The following is a 15,328-nucleotide window of genomic DNA, read 5'->3' on the forward strand; positions in this document are numbered from 1 at the left end:
CTGACCCAGAGTTGTACTTAACTCTCTTTCTGGAACGGATAACCCAGAGTTTCCCTTGTTTCCGGGATAACTTACTCAGAGTTTTCCCATATCCCGCTTTCTGAAATACCCTCCAGGTGGCTGCGATGGCTAGTTTTTATCGCTCAAAATATATTCACATGCAACTGACAGCACAAATCTGAGTCAAATTGTATATTTTAACTCTGTGGTATGTCTGCAATATTGAAAATAGTGAAATCTAACAAATGGTTGTAAAGGGAAACAAATAATCACCCAAGTTAGCCCGTGTTTGAACATGCAATTGGACCAGACTTTTCAGGAACGCCCCATTGGCAAAGAGGTCCAGTGTCTCTACTTGCTTCTCTTTACTTTGTCAAAACAGGTTTGACACTTGTCTTAACCTTCACGGGTGACAATGACTCAAAAACGATTTAAACGGAAAGACCTTGGGGGTCATATAAGTTGGGGGGGGTCACGGACATCAGGAGCATTAACAATAATGGCAAAGAGATTCCGAAAGGCTTGATTCAAGATTCAAGATTCAAGAGTTTTTTATTCGCCATGTTTGAGCGTGCCAAACAAGGAATTTGACTTCGGTAAATCACAGCCTCTGTTCAACATTTAGGTGACTAACAACAACACTCAGGACATGTGAAAAATGAAAGATATTCTCAAACATCCCCTGATCTTAAACTGATCTTAAACTCCCAAGAGGGCAAGGAAAAACTCAAAACTCCAGCTAGGGGAAATGAGAAACCTTGAGAAGAGACCACAGATGGGAGGGGTCCCTCTTCTAGGATGACCAGGCTGCAATGGATGCAGAGAGGACACATAGTACAAACAGTGTAGACAAAAAAGGTGTGGAAAGCGGGATGTTATTGCACAGTAATGACTCTGAGACTCTAAGAGTGGTGTGAGTTCATCAGAGCGACAGCCTGGGGGAAGAAGCTGTCTCTGTGTCTGCTGGTTTTAGTGTACAGAGCTCTATAACGGCGTCCGGAGGGGAGTAGTTCAAACAGGCTGCAACCTGGGTGCGAAGGGTTTGTTGAGATGTTACTTGCACGTTTCCTGGTCCTGGAAAGGTACAAGTCTTGGATAGATGGTAGGTTGATTCCAATTATCTTTTTTGCAGTCCTTATTGTCCGTTGCAGTCTGTGCTTGTCTTGTTTGGAGGCCGATCCAAACCAGACAGTGATGGAGGTGCAGAGGACAGACTGGATGATGGCAGTGTAGAAGGTCTTCAGCAGCTCCCGCGGCAGGTTGAACTTCTTGAGCTGTCTCAGGAAGTACAGCCTCTGCTGGGCCTTCTTCCGGACAGAGTCTATGTGGTCGGTCCATTTCAGGTCCCGAGAGATTGTGGTTCCCAGGATCTTGAAGGTGTCTGATGAGAGAATAGTATTACTGCGGATAGTGAGGGGTGAAAGTGGTGAAGGGCCTCGCCTGAAGTCCACTGTCATCTCCACGGTCTTGAGCGGGTTCAGGTCCAGGTGGTTTTGGCTGCACCAGTGGACCAGCCGCTCCACCTCCTGTCTGTACGCAGTCTCATCACCGTTCTGGATCAGTCCGATGAGAGTGGTGTCGTCTGCATACTTCAGGAGCTTCACAGAGAGTCACTTGCGGAGAAATCGTTGGTGTAGAGGGAGAAGAGCAGTGGGGAGAGGACGCACCCCTGAGGGGCTCCAGTATTGGTGGTCAGGGTGTCAGATGTGATGCTCCCCAGCCTCACACGCTGTCTCCTGTTGGTCAGGAAGCTGGTGATCCACTGACAGGTGGAGGCAGGCACCGCGAGCTGGATGAGCTTCTGTTGAAGGATGTCAGGAGCGATGGTGTTGAACGCTGAGCTGCAGTCCACAAACAGGATCCTGGCTTACTTTCCTGGGGTGTCCAGGTGTTGCAGGATGTAGTGCAGTCCCATGTTGACCGCATCATCCACCGACCGGTAGGCAAACTGGAGAGGGTCCAGCAGGGGGCCCGTGACATCCTTCAGGTGGTTCAGCACTAACCTCTTGAAAGATTTCATGACCACAGATGTTAGTGCAACAGGTCTATAGTCATTCAGACCTGTGATGGCGGGCTTCTTGGCCACTGGAACGATGGTGGAGCTCTTGAAGCACGAGGGCACCTCACACAGCTCCAGGGAATGGTTGAAGATCCGTGCAAAGGTGGGCGCCAGCTGCTCAGCGCAGACTTTCAAGCAGGAAGGTGACACGCCGTCTGGGCCCGGTACCTTCCTGATCTTTTGTCTCCGGAACATCTGGCGCACTTCCTCCTCGCGAATCTGGAGTGCGGGCGCGGCCTCTGCAAGAGAGAGAGTCGGTGACCACGGTGATGGAGGTGTGGACAGAGCAGTTGTGGGGGGAGGTGAGTATGTGGATTGTGCTGCAGGAGGTCCCGTTGTGTGGGAGGACCGATCAAACCTGCAGTAGAACCTGTTTAGCTGGTTAGCGAGCCTTGGTCTCTCCACAGGACGGGGGGTTCGTTTCTTGAAGCCCGTGATGCTCTGCAGACCTTTCCACACTGTTGAGGGATCAGGATTGGCAGAGAGGTGTCTCTCCAGGCTCTCCCCGTAACACCTCCTGGCTTTCCTGACCTCTCGGTTCAGTGTGTTTCTGGTCTGCTTGAACAGGTCCCGGTCACCGCTCCTGTAGGCCTCCTCCTTGACTTTGCGCAGCCTCCTAAGGTTCGGTGTAAACCAAGGTTTTTCGTTGTTGTACGTGCAGAAGGTCTTAGTGTGCACACACAGACCCTCGCAAAAACTGATGTACGATGTGACAGTGTCAGTGAGTTCATGCAGGTCTGAAGTTGCAGCTTCAAAAACTCTCCAATCGGTGCAGTCAAAGCAGGCTTGGAGGTCCTTGACTCCACTGTCCACTTCCTTACAGTCCTCACCACAGGCTTAGAAGTTTTTAGTTTCTGTCTGTAGGCCGGGATCAGATGAACTAGACAGTGGTCCGAGAGTCCTAAAGCTGCACAAGCCACAGAGTGGTATGCATCCTTAATTACGGCGTAGCAGTGGTCCAGTGTCTGTGCCCCTCTGGTGGGACACGTTATGTGCTGTCTGTATCTGGGGAGTTCGTGTGCGAGGTTCGCCCTGTTAAGATCACCCAGAACAATGATTAGTGAATTTGGTAGAAGTTTCTCCATGTCTGTCACCTGGTCAGCCAGCATCTGCTTGGCTTCACTCGCATGTGCGTGTGGTGGAATGTAAACAGCCGCCATGACGATCGAGGAGAACTCCCGTGGTGAATAGAACGGCCGGCAGTTTATGAAAAGTGTTTCCAGGAGAGGGCTGCAAAACTCTTTCAACACCATGACATCGGTACACCAACGTTCATTAATGTAGAAACAGAGACCACCTCCCTTTGATTTTCCGGAGAGCTCCGCGCTGCTATCTGCACGCGTTAGCCGAAACCCAGCTAACTCCATGGCGGGTTCGTTCGCTAAGCCACTGTTTCAACAAAACACAGCGCGGCGGATCTGCTGAAGTCCGTGTTCCTTGAAGCGAGGAGCAGCAGTTCGTCCATCTTGTTCACCAGGGAGCGGTATTCGCCAGATGAATTGACGGTAGGGCAGAACGGAACCCTCTCTGCCTCAGCTTTACGAGGGCTCCGGCTCGTTTTCCGCGTCGCTGCCGTCGCGCTAGCTTGTATAGCACCGCCGCTCCGGCTAAAATCTCCGACAAGCAGTCTGAATCAGAGAGAACAGGAGAGAAAATACCAGAAGAAGACTGACCGATGTTTAACAATGCTTCTCTAGTAAAAGTGATCCGGGATGGGCAGCAGAAGACACAGAAAACACACAAAATAAGACTCATCCGCGGCGCCATCAGATGACGTCATCGATATTCCCCATCCATGACTACATTTAACAGAACTATTGTTGTTGTTGGCGACAAGATTTGTTTATGATTTTCTTGTGCCAGGCGGCTCGGTGGCGTACCGGTGAGCACGTCCGCCTCACAGTTAGGAGGGTGCGGATTCGATTCCACCTCCGACCCTCCTCGTGTGGAGTTTGCATGTTCTCCCTGGGTTTTCTCCGGGCATTCCGGTTTCCTCCCACATCCCAAAAACATGCTTGGTAGTCCGATTGAGCACTCCAAATTGCCCCTAGGTGTGAGTGCAAATGGTTGTTTGTCTCTGTGTGTCTCTGTGATTGGCTGGCAACCGGTTCAGGGTGTCCCTCGCCTACTGTCCGATGACCACTGGGATAGGCTCCAGCACACCCGCGACCCCCGGTACAGAAAATGGATGGATGGATGTCTTGTGCCAGTCTAAAAAACAGATGCTTGTGAAAATTATCCAATCCAAGTAAAAAAAAAATACACGTTATATTTGTTTAAATTGTTATCATTAGCTAAGTTAGCTTTGCTGTTGTTACTCAGCTTAGCTTTTGGCTAGTAGTAATTTTGTGGCTGTTAGACCTCAACTGGTATGTTACCTTAACGGACCTCCCTGGTTCGGCAAAAACTCAGCTGTTGTAGTAACAGAGACCCAGACATTCAGTCAGGCCCCTTGAAGACTGTTTATGACAGATTATTCCACACTGAGGCGATTAGAATGTCTCGTTTTTATAGCTTTACGGTTTGCCACTGCCAGAGTGCATTACCACCACCAAAGGGGAGAACACACACACGGGGTCCTGAATTGAGGAGAAAACTCTAAATTGATCAGGACATGAGGGTCACAACCTCCCCCAGCTCACATTTTGGTTGGGTGTGGTGGGGTGAGTGTTCACTTGTGTTGTTGGTGTCACTTTTAATTAGAAGGAAACCATTTGGGTCGAAGCTGTCTCCTGGCAACTGGCTATGGCATATTACTATGGTGACCCTGTCTTTGTTAGGGATACAGTTGTGAGGGGGGTGGTAGGATTTGTGGGTAGATAAGCGGGAGGCAGATGGGGATGGGTGAGAGAGGAGGGGGTGGTAGTAGGAGCCGAGATCCATCTGCCATAAAGAGTGTTGCCTTTTGTTGAGGGGACATATAGCTAAATGTTGTCACCAACTGCCAAATGCGGTAAATATGGCAGAGCTCTCTCTCTCTTGCTCTCTCTTTTTCACCCTCCCTGCTCCCCTCGCTCCCTACCTCCTCTATCTCTTACCACCACCTCTCTCTGTCTCTTTCTTTCGCTCACTCACTCTCTCACTCGTACGCACACACGCACGCACGCACGCACGCACGCACGCACGCACGCACGCACGCACACACTTCATCCTAATTTCAATAATTAATCAGCTGCCCTAGACAGATCAAATAAGTCATTTTACAAATCACCAGTTTATACAGACTGGTATTCAGAAAGGTTGTCATATATTTATAGGAATATAAAACTATCAATACGACAGGCTGCATTATTATTTATTGGTGTCAAACTGGCCTTAGTTTTTATGTCATTCAAATTTTGAAATGAAGTTAAATAGCAGCTATCACTCCAGACCATTCTTATCTGGATCTGAAATAAATCAGGCACACTAGCATCCAAGCTACTTGTGCTTGTCTTGTTAATTATAATTATCATCTGAAAAATAAATGCAGGTGTACAAAATATCACATACAGTTCGAGATAAACAGCGATAAAACTAAGTTGTGTCTTCTTTATTGAAATTACCAACAAATGGGAATAAATGATCTGTCTGGTGTCAACACTGTTCATTTATGCTGCAAACTGTCACGGATTGGAATGGAGCAGGGCGACCAAATGCAGCTTGGACCAAGGCTTATTGGAGAACTCAAAAGAGGGACAAGAATAACTGAACAAAAAGACAAGATAACGAATAGAACGATGAGACAAGAGACAAAGGACATCAATGATGCGACAGAGAGTGCAGGGCAGACAGGAGTTAAATACTCTACAGGTAACAAGAGGCAGGTGACTGTGATTACATTGATTGTGAGGCAGCCCAGGAGGGAAGGGGTGACGGGAACAGAAACCATGGTAACCTGGACATAATAAAGCACCCGGTGACGAGACGTGACACAATCTAAAAGATGACATTTCTAAGGTCATCATTTCTAGCTCAGACTAAGTACATATGTCTGAGTGAGGACAGTACATATAAAATACCAGCCAAACAAACCATTACTGAGCACACCAGTCAGTTTAGTTTCTTCTTAATTTGCATAGAGCTTGCACTGAGAAGGGAAAACATGGATTAACAGGCTTGCAAACAACAATAAAAACAACAACAACAACAACAACTTCAAGTAGCTAATGATGAAACCTGACAAAACACACCTAAACCAAAAAAATATACCTAAATTTGTGGTTTTTTTCAAGTTGGAAGAAGATCCTAGTTTTGTAGAAAACTCTACTTTAATGCTTCATGTGTGTAAACAAAGAAATTACATTTAGACCATTTCTTGCGGCTGAATTTTCCTTAGTTTTTTTATGTAATAAGAAAATGTAAAGATAATAAAAATATCTGAATTTGTCGCTTCCTGATTTTGACTTTTGTCTATTTTATTTGATCATTTCCGTATGTTGATTAGGTCCTCACCCATTACTCCGGACTTGAGTATTTTTTTTGCTGAATAGCGATTAACAGGAGGACTACATTTTATTTTTACCATAATATTAATAGAATGAGACAGAGGTGCCTAGGTGTGACTGCCCACTGAGAATATTAAATACACAAATTTAAGTGTGTGTGCATTTCCATACCTTGTAGCTACTTTTTACCGTCCATTTTGATTAATAATGTATGTATACTAAACAAGGAACTGTCCAACCTGAAACACAATCTGCATTGCTTACATTTATAAGATTGTCACTCTTGATCATAATGCATGTTCGTTGTTGCTCGGTTACTACTGGCTGGCTAATGTGAGATGCTGGCACAAATTAATCACTTTAAAAAATCAACCCCAGTTGGACAGACACACAATAATATAATAGGTAATGGGGGAATAAAAAGTCAAAGTCAGCTTTATTGTCAATTTCTCCACATGCCAAAGACACACAAAGAAACCGAAATTTTGTTCCCCGCTATCCCACGGTGACAAGACACGGCTCACAATAGACAATCAAGTAACAAGTAAACAACAGCGTGCTGAATAAATAATGAAAAAATAGCACAACAAATACCGTATTTGCCGGTGTATTGGTCGACCTTTTTCGATCCAAAATCGACCGAAAAAAATCGACCTCGACTTATACACCGAGTCATAAAATTTAACTTCGTATTCATCGCTTCAAATGTGATGGTAACCAAGGCCGTTTCTCATGCATCTCATTGTGCGTTGCACTTAGAAAATTTGAACCGGGCGGCGTGCGCGAGTGCGCGGCCCGCTGGAAGTCGAATGAGGCGCCGCCACCACCTCCGCGGTGCTTATAAACAGCCGATCCGCTCGGCGGGGGCTATTTTCGGCCACTTGGCTCGTGCGCACGGCCTCCCGGATGTGCCGGGCGGGTGCGCGAGCTCGCCGGCCGCTGGAAGTCGAATGAGACGCCGCGACCACCTCCGCGGTGCTTATAAACAGCCGATCCGCTCGGCGGGGGCTATTTTCGGCCACTTGGCTCGTGCGCACGGCCTCCCGGATGTGCCGGGCGGGTGCGCGAGCTCGCCGGCCGCTGGAAGTCGAATGAGACGCCGCGACCACCTCCGCGGTGCTTATAAACAGCCGATCCGCTCGGCGGGGGCTATTTTCGGCCACTTGGCTCGTGCGCACGGCCTCCCGGATGTGCCGGGCGGGTGCGCGAGCTCGCCGGCCGCTGGAAGTCCAATGAGGCGCCGCGATCTCCTCCGCGGTGCTTATAAAGTGCCGATCCGCTCGGCTTGGAGCTATTTCCGGCCTCCCGTTGGTGCCGGGTGGCGTGCGCGAGCTCACCGGCCGCGATCTCCTCCGCGGTGCTTATAAACAGCCGCATGCGCACGGCCTCCCGGAATTTGAACACATTTCGTCAATAAATTTCGCATATTGAATTTTGAAGTTTAATATAATGCAACAATTGAGCTCGACTTATACAAAGGATCTATCATAAAATCGTAAATTTCCGTCGAATTTTAGGGGGTCGACTTATACACCGAGTCGACCTGTACACCGGCAAATACGGTAAATAAATAAGAGGAGCAAAAAAGGAGCAAGTGAGCGTACAGCAGACATTCCAGAAAATAGCGCAACATTGCCGCACGCTACGTAGAAGGGGGTAGCGAGTTCAGAGTCCTAAGTAGAAGGTCGACAAAGTGGAAAACAAAAATGTGAAAAGGCAGGAGAGGCGGTGAGCAAGTAAAAAGTCAAGTGTTCCCAGTAAAATAAAGTATGAGGCATGATGTTTTTTTTTTTTGAACGCCAAATTTAATTTTTATACAGAAAATATTTACAGTGTATCTGAAACGAATGACAATCTGAATAAGAAAAAACATTGCAATAAAATAATGCGAACTGGTTTGAACTTGAGAGTAGCTGAGATCTGTCATGTCAGAACATTACTCCTCGCAAACATCCTCTGCCTCGCTGTGCTCAATGTCACTGTCCTCACTCCCATCCTCTGGCTCCGATGGCTCCTCCCATAGCACGTCATCCTCACTGCCGTCCAGGGCATTTGATATGCAACATTTTTTGTATGGTATGTTTAGCTCTTTGGCTATTTCCATGGCCTTGAGCTGAATGACAGCTCTGCTGATGGGCATCCCGTCCTTTCGTTTCTCGCACACCCTCCTGTCGAACTCTTGAAAGCGGCCGCTCTTAGGACCACGGAAAGCTTTTCTCATTTTTTAGGCGATCTTTTTTAGCTCTCCATTTTTTCAATTTTTTGAAGACTCTGCCTCAGTTATCACTATCATCTTGAAGTTTGCGTCATAACTTCTCTTCAGCTGCCGGTTAACCTGGCCGATCTTCGACGCACTTTTCTCCAGATTGTCGATACGTTTCTCCATTTTCTGTTATCTCTTCTTTTATTTTCTTGTCTTTCATTTCTTACCGCTATTTTATATTTTTCTTCTTCGTGCCACCACCATATTTATTTATTCTATTTTTTAGTGCTTCCGCCATTTTTAGTATATATATATATATTTTTTTTCTTCTTCTTCGTAACGGGTTCGCTTTGGCCTGGGGAGTCAAGTTCAGCATTCACTTTGAAGGTATCTGGCGCCCTCTAGCGTTGTGAATGTCTAGGGCCCGAATATGAGACGACCCCCACTTTTTCAGTCTTATTTCAATGCAAAAAACATCGTCTTATATTCGGGCCAAAACGGAAATAGGAGTATTTTTTTTTCTTCTGTCTGCTTTTGTTTTGGTATTCATTTTGATTATAAATAACCTGTCGAGGTAGTATTTTACATGTGAAATATGACAGAAAACAAGCGGGTGGGATGAGCTAAGTTTTGTACTTCTTCCCACTCCGTTTGAATAGGCAAACTGCTTCCAACTATGACTATTATTGATTTTCCTCTTTTAATTTCAAACCTTTGACTTTTCGTGTGGTATGTCTGTATGCACAATAAATGAATCAATGAAAAAAAATCAATAGGTACAAATGAACATGAGCCAAAGTGACTTGGTATGTTGTTTTGAAAGTGCGTATCATACCCCTTCATTTTACTCTGAGAGTGTGGCTCGGGCAAAAAGAGCACCGACCTGGCGCTCCTTTGAGAACCAGACAAAAATAGTTATGTGCAGGGTGCACCCCTGGGCTTTAGGCATTTATTTTGAAAGCACCAGCCGGAACTACACCATCATATAATTTTAAACTGGTGTAGGGACCTATAGAGACAACGGCGGTAGATGCTGTCCCATCATCAGTTCACACCCAACGGCGCTGCAACGCACCGCTCCGCGGACTAGACCAGCATGACACCCAGGTTCAAAACCTTAAACTGAGCCGCATCGGGACCAAGGATATCCCGAGGACAGCAAGGAAGGGACGTGGATATACACGCAAGCGGGCGTACATTCGGAAACGCCGACAGAGGAAAAACTCCACTGCGCAGCAAGGTTGCGGTTCTCTCTCCAGAAACGTGTCCAAGTTGGACAAGAAATACACCATCCTCCCTCATATCACATCACGCCTAAACATGTCATCATCGGGCAAGGAGGCCAACAGCGGGCATTGTGCCAACTATGTTGGACCCTACCGCTTGGAGAAGACGCTGGGTAAAGGACAAACAGGTTAGTGATAATAGCGGCGGATGCTGTGGGCTTTTTGGTCCTTGTCATCGCAGCACCTGCCTTGCTGCCATAGCGTGCATCGCCAAGGCTGCTTCGAAGTGAGGAACGCCTGGAATTGCAGATGTGTAGTGTACGCACTGTGTTACGTTTGCGGCTGTGCGTTGAATGCTGCTCTCAATGTGGCGATGATGACGGTGCTAGTATGCCTTTAATCCTTGTTGTCAGGCAGAGAGTACTCGCTGATAATGGACCATTGCGATTTTTCTCTGTAATTCCCTTATAGCATCTATTTGTCACATTGGTACCCCGTGCTGAGGGGTTTGCTCTCCGCAGAGGCTTCTGCACTGTCCAACTATCAGTTAAGGCTCATTCTATGTGCTCGACAAGTTGATTCAACTTCGCGATTGTGTTTTCCCCTTTCTTTTACTTCTTCGCCAGTACTCTTGCGTGATGCGTTTAGGATTTTAATTTCACAAGAGAACAAATTGATGTTAATATTCTTGCTATATTTCAAGAGCTGAAGTTAAAAATTCAAGATGCACTGATTGCTCAAAAAAATAACTGATTATTGAAATAGTCGTTAGCTGCAGCTATAATGACAACTGTACACTTACAGTTTGGGACTAAAATATGATCTGTCTGTCTGTCTGTCTGTCCGTCTCTATCTATCTATCTATCTATCTATCTATCTATCTATCTATCTATCTATCTATCTATCTATCTATCTATCTATCTATCTATCTATCTATCTATCTATCTATCTATCTATCTACAAAGCTTTGATTTACCTTCTCATTACCTTCGCATCTCGTATTCATGCAAACTGTTCGTGTCTTGTGAGAGTTTAACTGCATATGCATGTGGACATAGCGCATGTTTTTTTTTCATCACAGCTTGATTATGGTGACACTATAGATTTGCTTGTCCAACTGTCTTGGCCCATTGTGTCACGCTGCATTGAGATTCATTTCAAAATCTGCTTTTAGGACTCACCAATGTATATTATATGGTCTTATATATTCTCTCACTAAAATTGCATAGGATGCGTTATTAGTATACTACGTACGTATTGAAACAAAATTTGTGTTTACTGAAGTCACCCGCAATCTGAGACAGCACCTGGTTGCGCTGGAGCGATCTCCAAACTAGAATTAAGATGGCCTCTCTAGTCTCTTTGACGTGCTTTAAGCACAAAATTGTCGAACTTCTCACCTCCATTTGCTCTTGCCATGGTGTTTGATTTGCTGTTATCGATGGTTAGTCTTTTATCTCATTGTAAGTTTTATGTGATAATTTTTTGTGGTTGTTTTTCTGTATATTTGTAACACGGCCTCTTGGCCAGGTCACCATTAAAGAGATTTAATCTCAATCTGTGTTTTGCCTGGTTGAATAAAATTTAAATTAAAAAAAAAAAAAAGAATGTTCAAGTACTTGTGAGGCAGCTGCTGTGGAATTTCAAGAAGAGGCAAAATCTGTTTGTTGATGACTTTGTATCAATTGAAGTCTCCAGTGCTTAGTTGGCAGTAAGGGGACATCTGTACGGTATATCATTCATTAAACTCTCCTCAATAATGCTCAATGTGTGTGTGTGTGTGTGTGTGCGTGTGTGTGTGTGTGTGCATGCGTGTGTGTGTGCGTGTGTGTGTATGTGTGTGCGTGCGTGTGTCTGTTCTGAACCCAAGGGACATCTGAGGTTGTGTACCAGGCTATTCTTAGCTTGTTGAAGTAAACTTCATCCACTCTTGTACGTTTTATTTTATTCATTGATATTACGCAAAGCAGTTCCGCATAGCTACATTGTTGATAATGATTTGTTGTATTTTGCGGCATTTCTTTCTTTGTTCAAATTGACACTCTTTGTTTGTTAATTAAATCTCCTGTTTTTCAAATAGGATTATTTTTTATTCAAACATTGTGACAGCTTTGGTAGGGATCATCCAAGCTAAGTTGGCCATCAGGATTCACTTCTGTCATGTATAACATCACCGCTGATAAATGGCTAGCTTTCTGTTCTCAGCTCTGAGACTTGAGTTGAACAATGCAACCATGGTGTGTATCTAGTGACTGAATGGCGCGAGGCTACGCTGAATGAATAATTAGACTGTGGAGTTTGTGGGTGTGTGCGCGAGCAAGAGCGACAGACAGAGAGAGAGTGAGCAAGTGCATGTCGGGGATGAAGAATTCCTCTTCATATTTTCATTCCCTTGGCCTGATACTTGTTTTCAAAGTGTTGGCCAACTGTAAGCAAGGTTGCCATGGTTTCATGTGTCATTCTGTAACAATGATCACTGTCTTCCTTCCAACCGTCAGTCTTTTTGTCTTGCTCTCACTCCCTTTGCATAAGCAGGTGGTGAAATGATCATCGGTACATCACATTTCGATTTAGCTTTGTTACTGGTATTTAATGTCACAAAAATTGTGTTCTTATATGTTTATTATTTTTGTCCTTTAGGGCAGGGCTGTGGACTCGGTCGGATTTTTGCACTGAGTCCGAGTCCGGCCTCTTGACCACCGAGTCCGTGTCCGAGTCCAGCTGTCCATTTTTTCTGTTAATTCATGTGACTGCTTAATCTTTATTCAAGGCTAATTTAGATCAAAATCAAAATAATGATATAAGATGGGTGACATAATCATCCTTGACATTGGTACATAATGTAAACATTAGCCTAAGTGCAACTCAACGTGGCCGCATTGATCGTAAGCAGGGCTGTGGATAGTATTCCTACGCGCATTCTCAGCAGCATGATGAAAATAAAATTGAACGTATTTTTTTTTTTTTATTGTCGGACTCGGTGGACTCGGTCAAAATCAGCACCGAGTCCGAGTCCCCGAGTCCCCGAGTCCGGCAAAAATGACCGAGTCCGACCGAGTCCGAGTCCCCGAGTCCGAGTCCACAGCCCTGCTTTAGGGTATCTTGTGCTCTTAACTCTGGAGAGCTTATTATAGTCCATATTTTCTGTCTTTATTTCTTTCTTAATAACCTGCCTGTGTTGTAGAACTGAAAATTCAAACGCTTACCAGGTCCCAGTATTAAAGTGTGTGCCTGTGTGTATTATGTACTCGTGTGGTTGCGCATGCGTGTGCCCGTGTAAATGTAGAAGAGAAAGTCCAGCACAGATGGCTGCCTTTAGGTTCCTGAGATACGCAGCTTCATTATCAGCAGGTTGCAGGTGGCACCACTCACACCGCTTTCAACATGAAGACTCCGTATGCGTGTGTGTATGTGTGAGCACACACACGGCAACATGCTTGATGATGTGTGTCCGAAATGTTACACATTACACACTCACGTATAATATTTTGTCAAACATGGCCTTCCGTTATAATTACATTTAATGCAAAAGAGTACAAAACATGTACCATGTGTACAATTTTTATTTCACAAAGGTGCAAATATCCTGTAAAAACATAGCAACATAAAAGTCTTGTATAGTATAATTGTGGCCATGGTAAGTAACATATCCTTGTACATTTCACAAAGATGCAACTTATGCGATGTAACCCACTCTCTAAATCTTGTTTAAAATAAAATAAAATAAAATAAATAAATAAATAAATAAATAAATAAATAAATAAATAAATAAATAAAGTAACTGCGGGTTTGTGCGAGGATTATATGTATATCATGAGGCACAAAAGTGAATTTTTGTTTTGTTTTACAAAGTCACACCTCACCATGGAGTAAAAGGAGCGTTTCTCCCATCTAAGATCTGAGTCGATCTGAGTTTGTGTGTGTGAGAGAAAGAGGCAACTCAACTCTGAAGAGAGTGCAGGCAGCACGGACGCAGAAGCACAGCGAATATATATCTCCGTGCATCACAAATTTTTGTTAGATAAGAGTTAAATACAATAAGTATTGCATTGCCTATTGGCATTTAATCAGTAATACTCGGCGTCTAGATTTATTGATTGGTCTTTAATTTAAAGTGCATTTGATAATACTGTGCTTAACTAGTCCACCAGGTAAGCATGAAAATATAATATCATGTATCTTTATTCATCTTAGAACGTTTTACTTTATATAAGACACAAACATCTATCTTCTTAACAATTGCAGTAGACCAGCGTGTCATAAAAAACACATTTGAACTGATCGTTGTCACGCTCCTGTGTCACCTGCCACTCCGCCACGCCCCAATCAGCTGAATCACCCACACCTGGCAGTCTTTCTATTTAAAACTTGTCATCCAGTCACTCCTTTGTCAGTTCGTTCCTGTATGCTACCCGTTGGTCCCTGTACGTTCAGCCTGTGCCGTTTCTCTGTTGCCAATCGTTTCCGTAAACTGACCGACCACGCTCCGATCGCCTCCTGCCCCGACTACTTGCTCGCCCCAACCACGACTACGCGCTGCGCTCTCCTGCCGCGCCAGCCCGATCGCGAGTACAGCGTTCCACTTCCCCTTTTCAATAAAGGATCGTGCTGCATTTGGTCGACCTGTCTCTATTCCTGACAATCAAGGTTCAAGAGTTTTTATTCGCCATGTTTAAGCGTGCCAAACAAGGAATTTGACTACGGTACATCACAGCCTCTGTTCAACATTTAGGTAACTAACAACGCTCAGGACATGTGAAAAATGACAAATATTCTTAATCATCCCCTGATCTTAAACTCCCAAGAGGGCAAGGAGAAACTCAAAACTCCAGCTAGGGGAAATGAGAAACCTTGAGAAGAGACCACAGATGGGAGGGTCCCTCTTCCAGGATGACCAGGCTGCAATGGATGCAGAGAGGACACATAGTACAAACAGTGTTGACAATTAAAAAAAGGTGTGGAGAGCTATATTCACCACCAAGCAATAATCTAAATGTACTAAATTAGAAACACCACTTTAACTATTACACCATGTCTGTATAAACTAACAGTGCATATTACAGAAACATAACATAATTAACCATAATAATAAGTATTGCAAACCATGCTGGGAAACGGCTCTTCCACGAATGACACGTTTTTTTTTAATGGCTGTACCCACAATCATTCCACTGCTCCTTCAACATGTGGCTCGAATGCTGTGTATCAATTGCTAGCTAGTATCTGTATGAGCAGCCCTTCTCTGTGATGAATATTGTAGCGCCTGAGGGAATTCAGACTGGACTTCCCAGTATTCCTCTTTCAAGCTGTTATCAATTCTTAAGATTGGTAAATTAAAAAAAAAAACTGACAACTTGGGGACTGACTGTTAATATCAATTTGAGAAAAATTATGAAATTGAGTATCCATCTAT

The 15,328-nt window shown here is 44.7% G+C and overlaps 2 protein-coding genes across 7 annotated transcripts in view; one reads left to right on the plus strand and one right to left on the minus strand.

Moving 5' to 3' along the window:
* Positions 1 to 533: 533 nt before the first annotated feature.
* On the minus strand, positions 534 to 8,707 carry LOC148400052 (uncharacterized). The gene is made up of 4 exons (XM_088370960.1): positions 8,467 to 8,707; positions 2,062 to 2,895; positions 1,872 to 1,998; positions 534 to 1,801 (listed from the first exon to the last, which is right to left on the minus strand). Exons 1-4 carry the CDS (start codon positions 8,705 to 8,707, stop codon positions 1,744 to 1,746), a joined length of 1,260 nt encoding a protein of 419 aa, XP_088227086.1. The 3' UTR covers positions 534 to 1,743.
* A 969-nt stretch (positions 8,708 to 9,676) lies between these two features.
* LOC148400053 (serine/threonine-protein kinase BRSK2-like) overlaps positions 9,677 to 15,328 on the plus strand; it is a 139,657-nt gene continuing 134,005 nt past the window's right edge. For all 6 annotated transcript variants that reach the window (XM_088371886.1, XM_088371887.1, XM_088371890.1 and 3 more), the window contains exon 1: positions 9,677 to 10,103. In XM_088371886.1, the coding sequence (XP_088228012.1) occupies positions 10,010 to 10,103 (94 nt within the window). In that variant the 5' untranslated portion in view covers positions 9,677 to 10,009. The remainder of the gene's footprint in view (positions 10,104 to 15,328) is intronic.

This window comes from Syngnathus floridae, chromosome 3 (assembly GCF_059516105.1).
Source record: "Syngnathus floridae isolate MCC-2025c chromosome 3, RoL_Sflo_1.0, whole genome shotgun sequence".
Taxonomy (NCBI): domain Eukaryota; kingdom Metazoa; phylum Chordata; class Actinopteri; order Syngnathiformes; family Syngnathidae; genus Syngnathus; species Syngnathus floridae.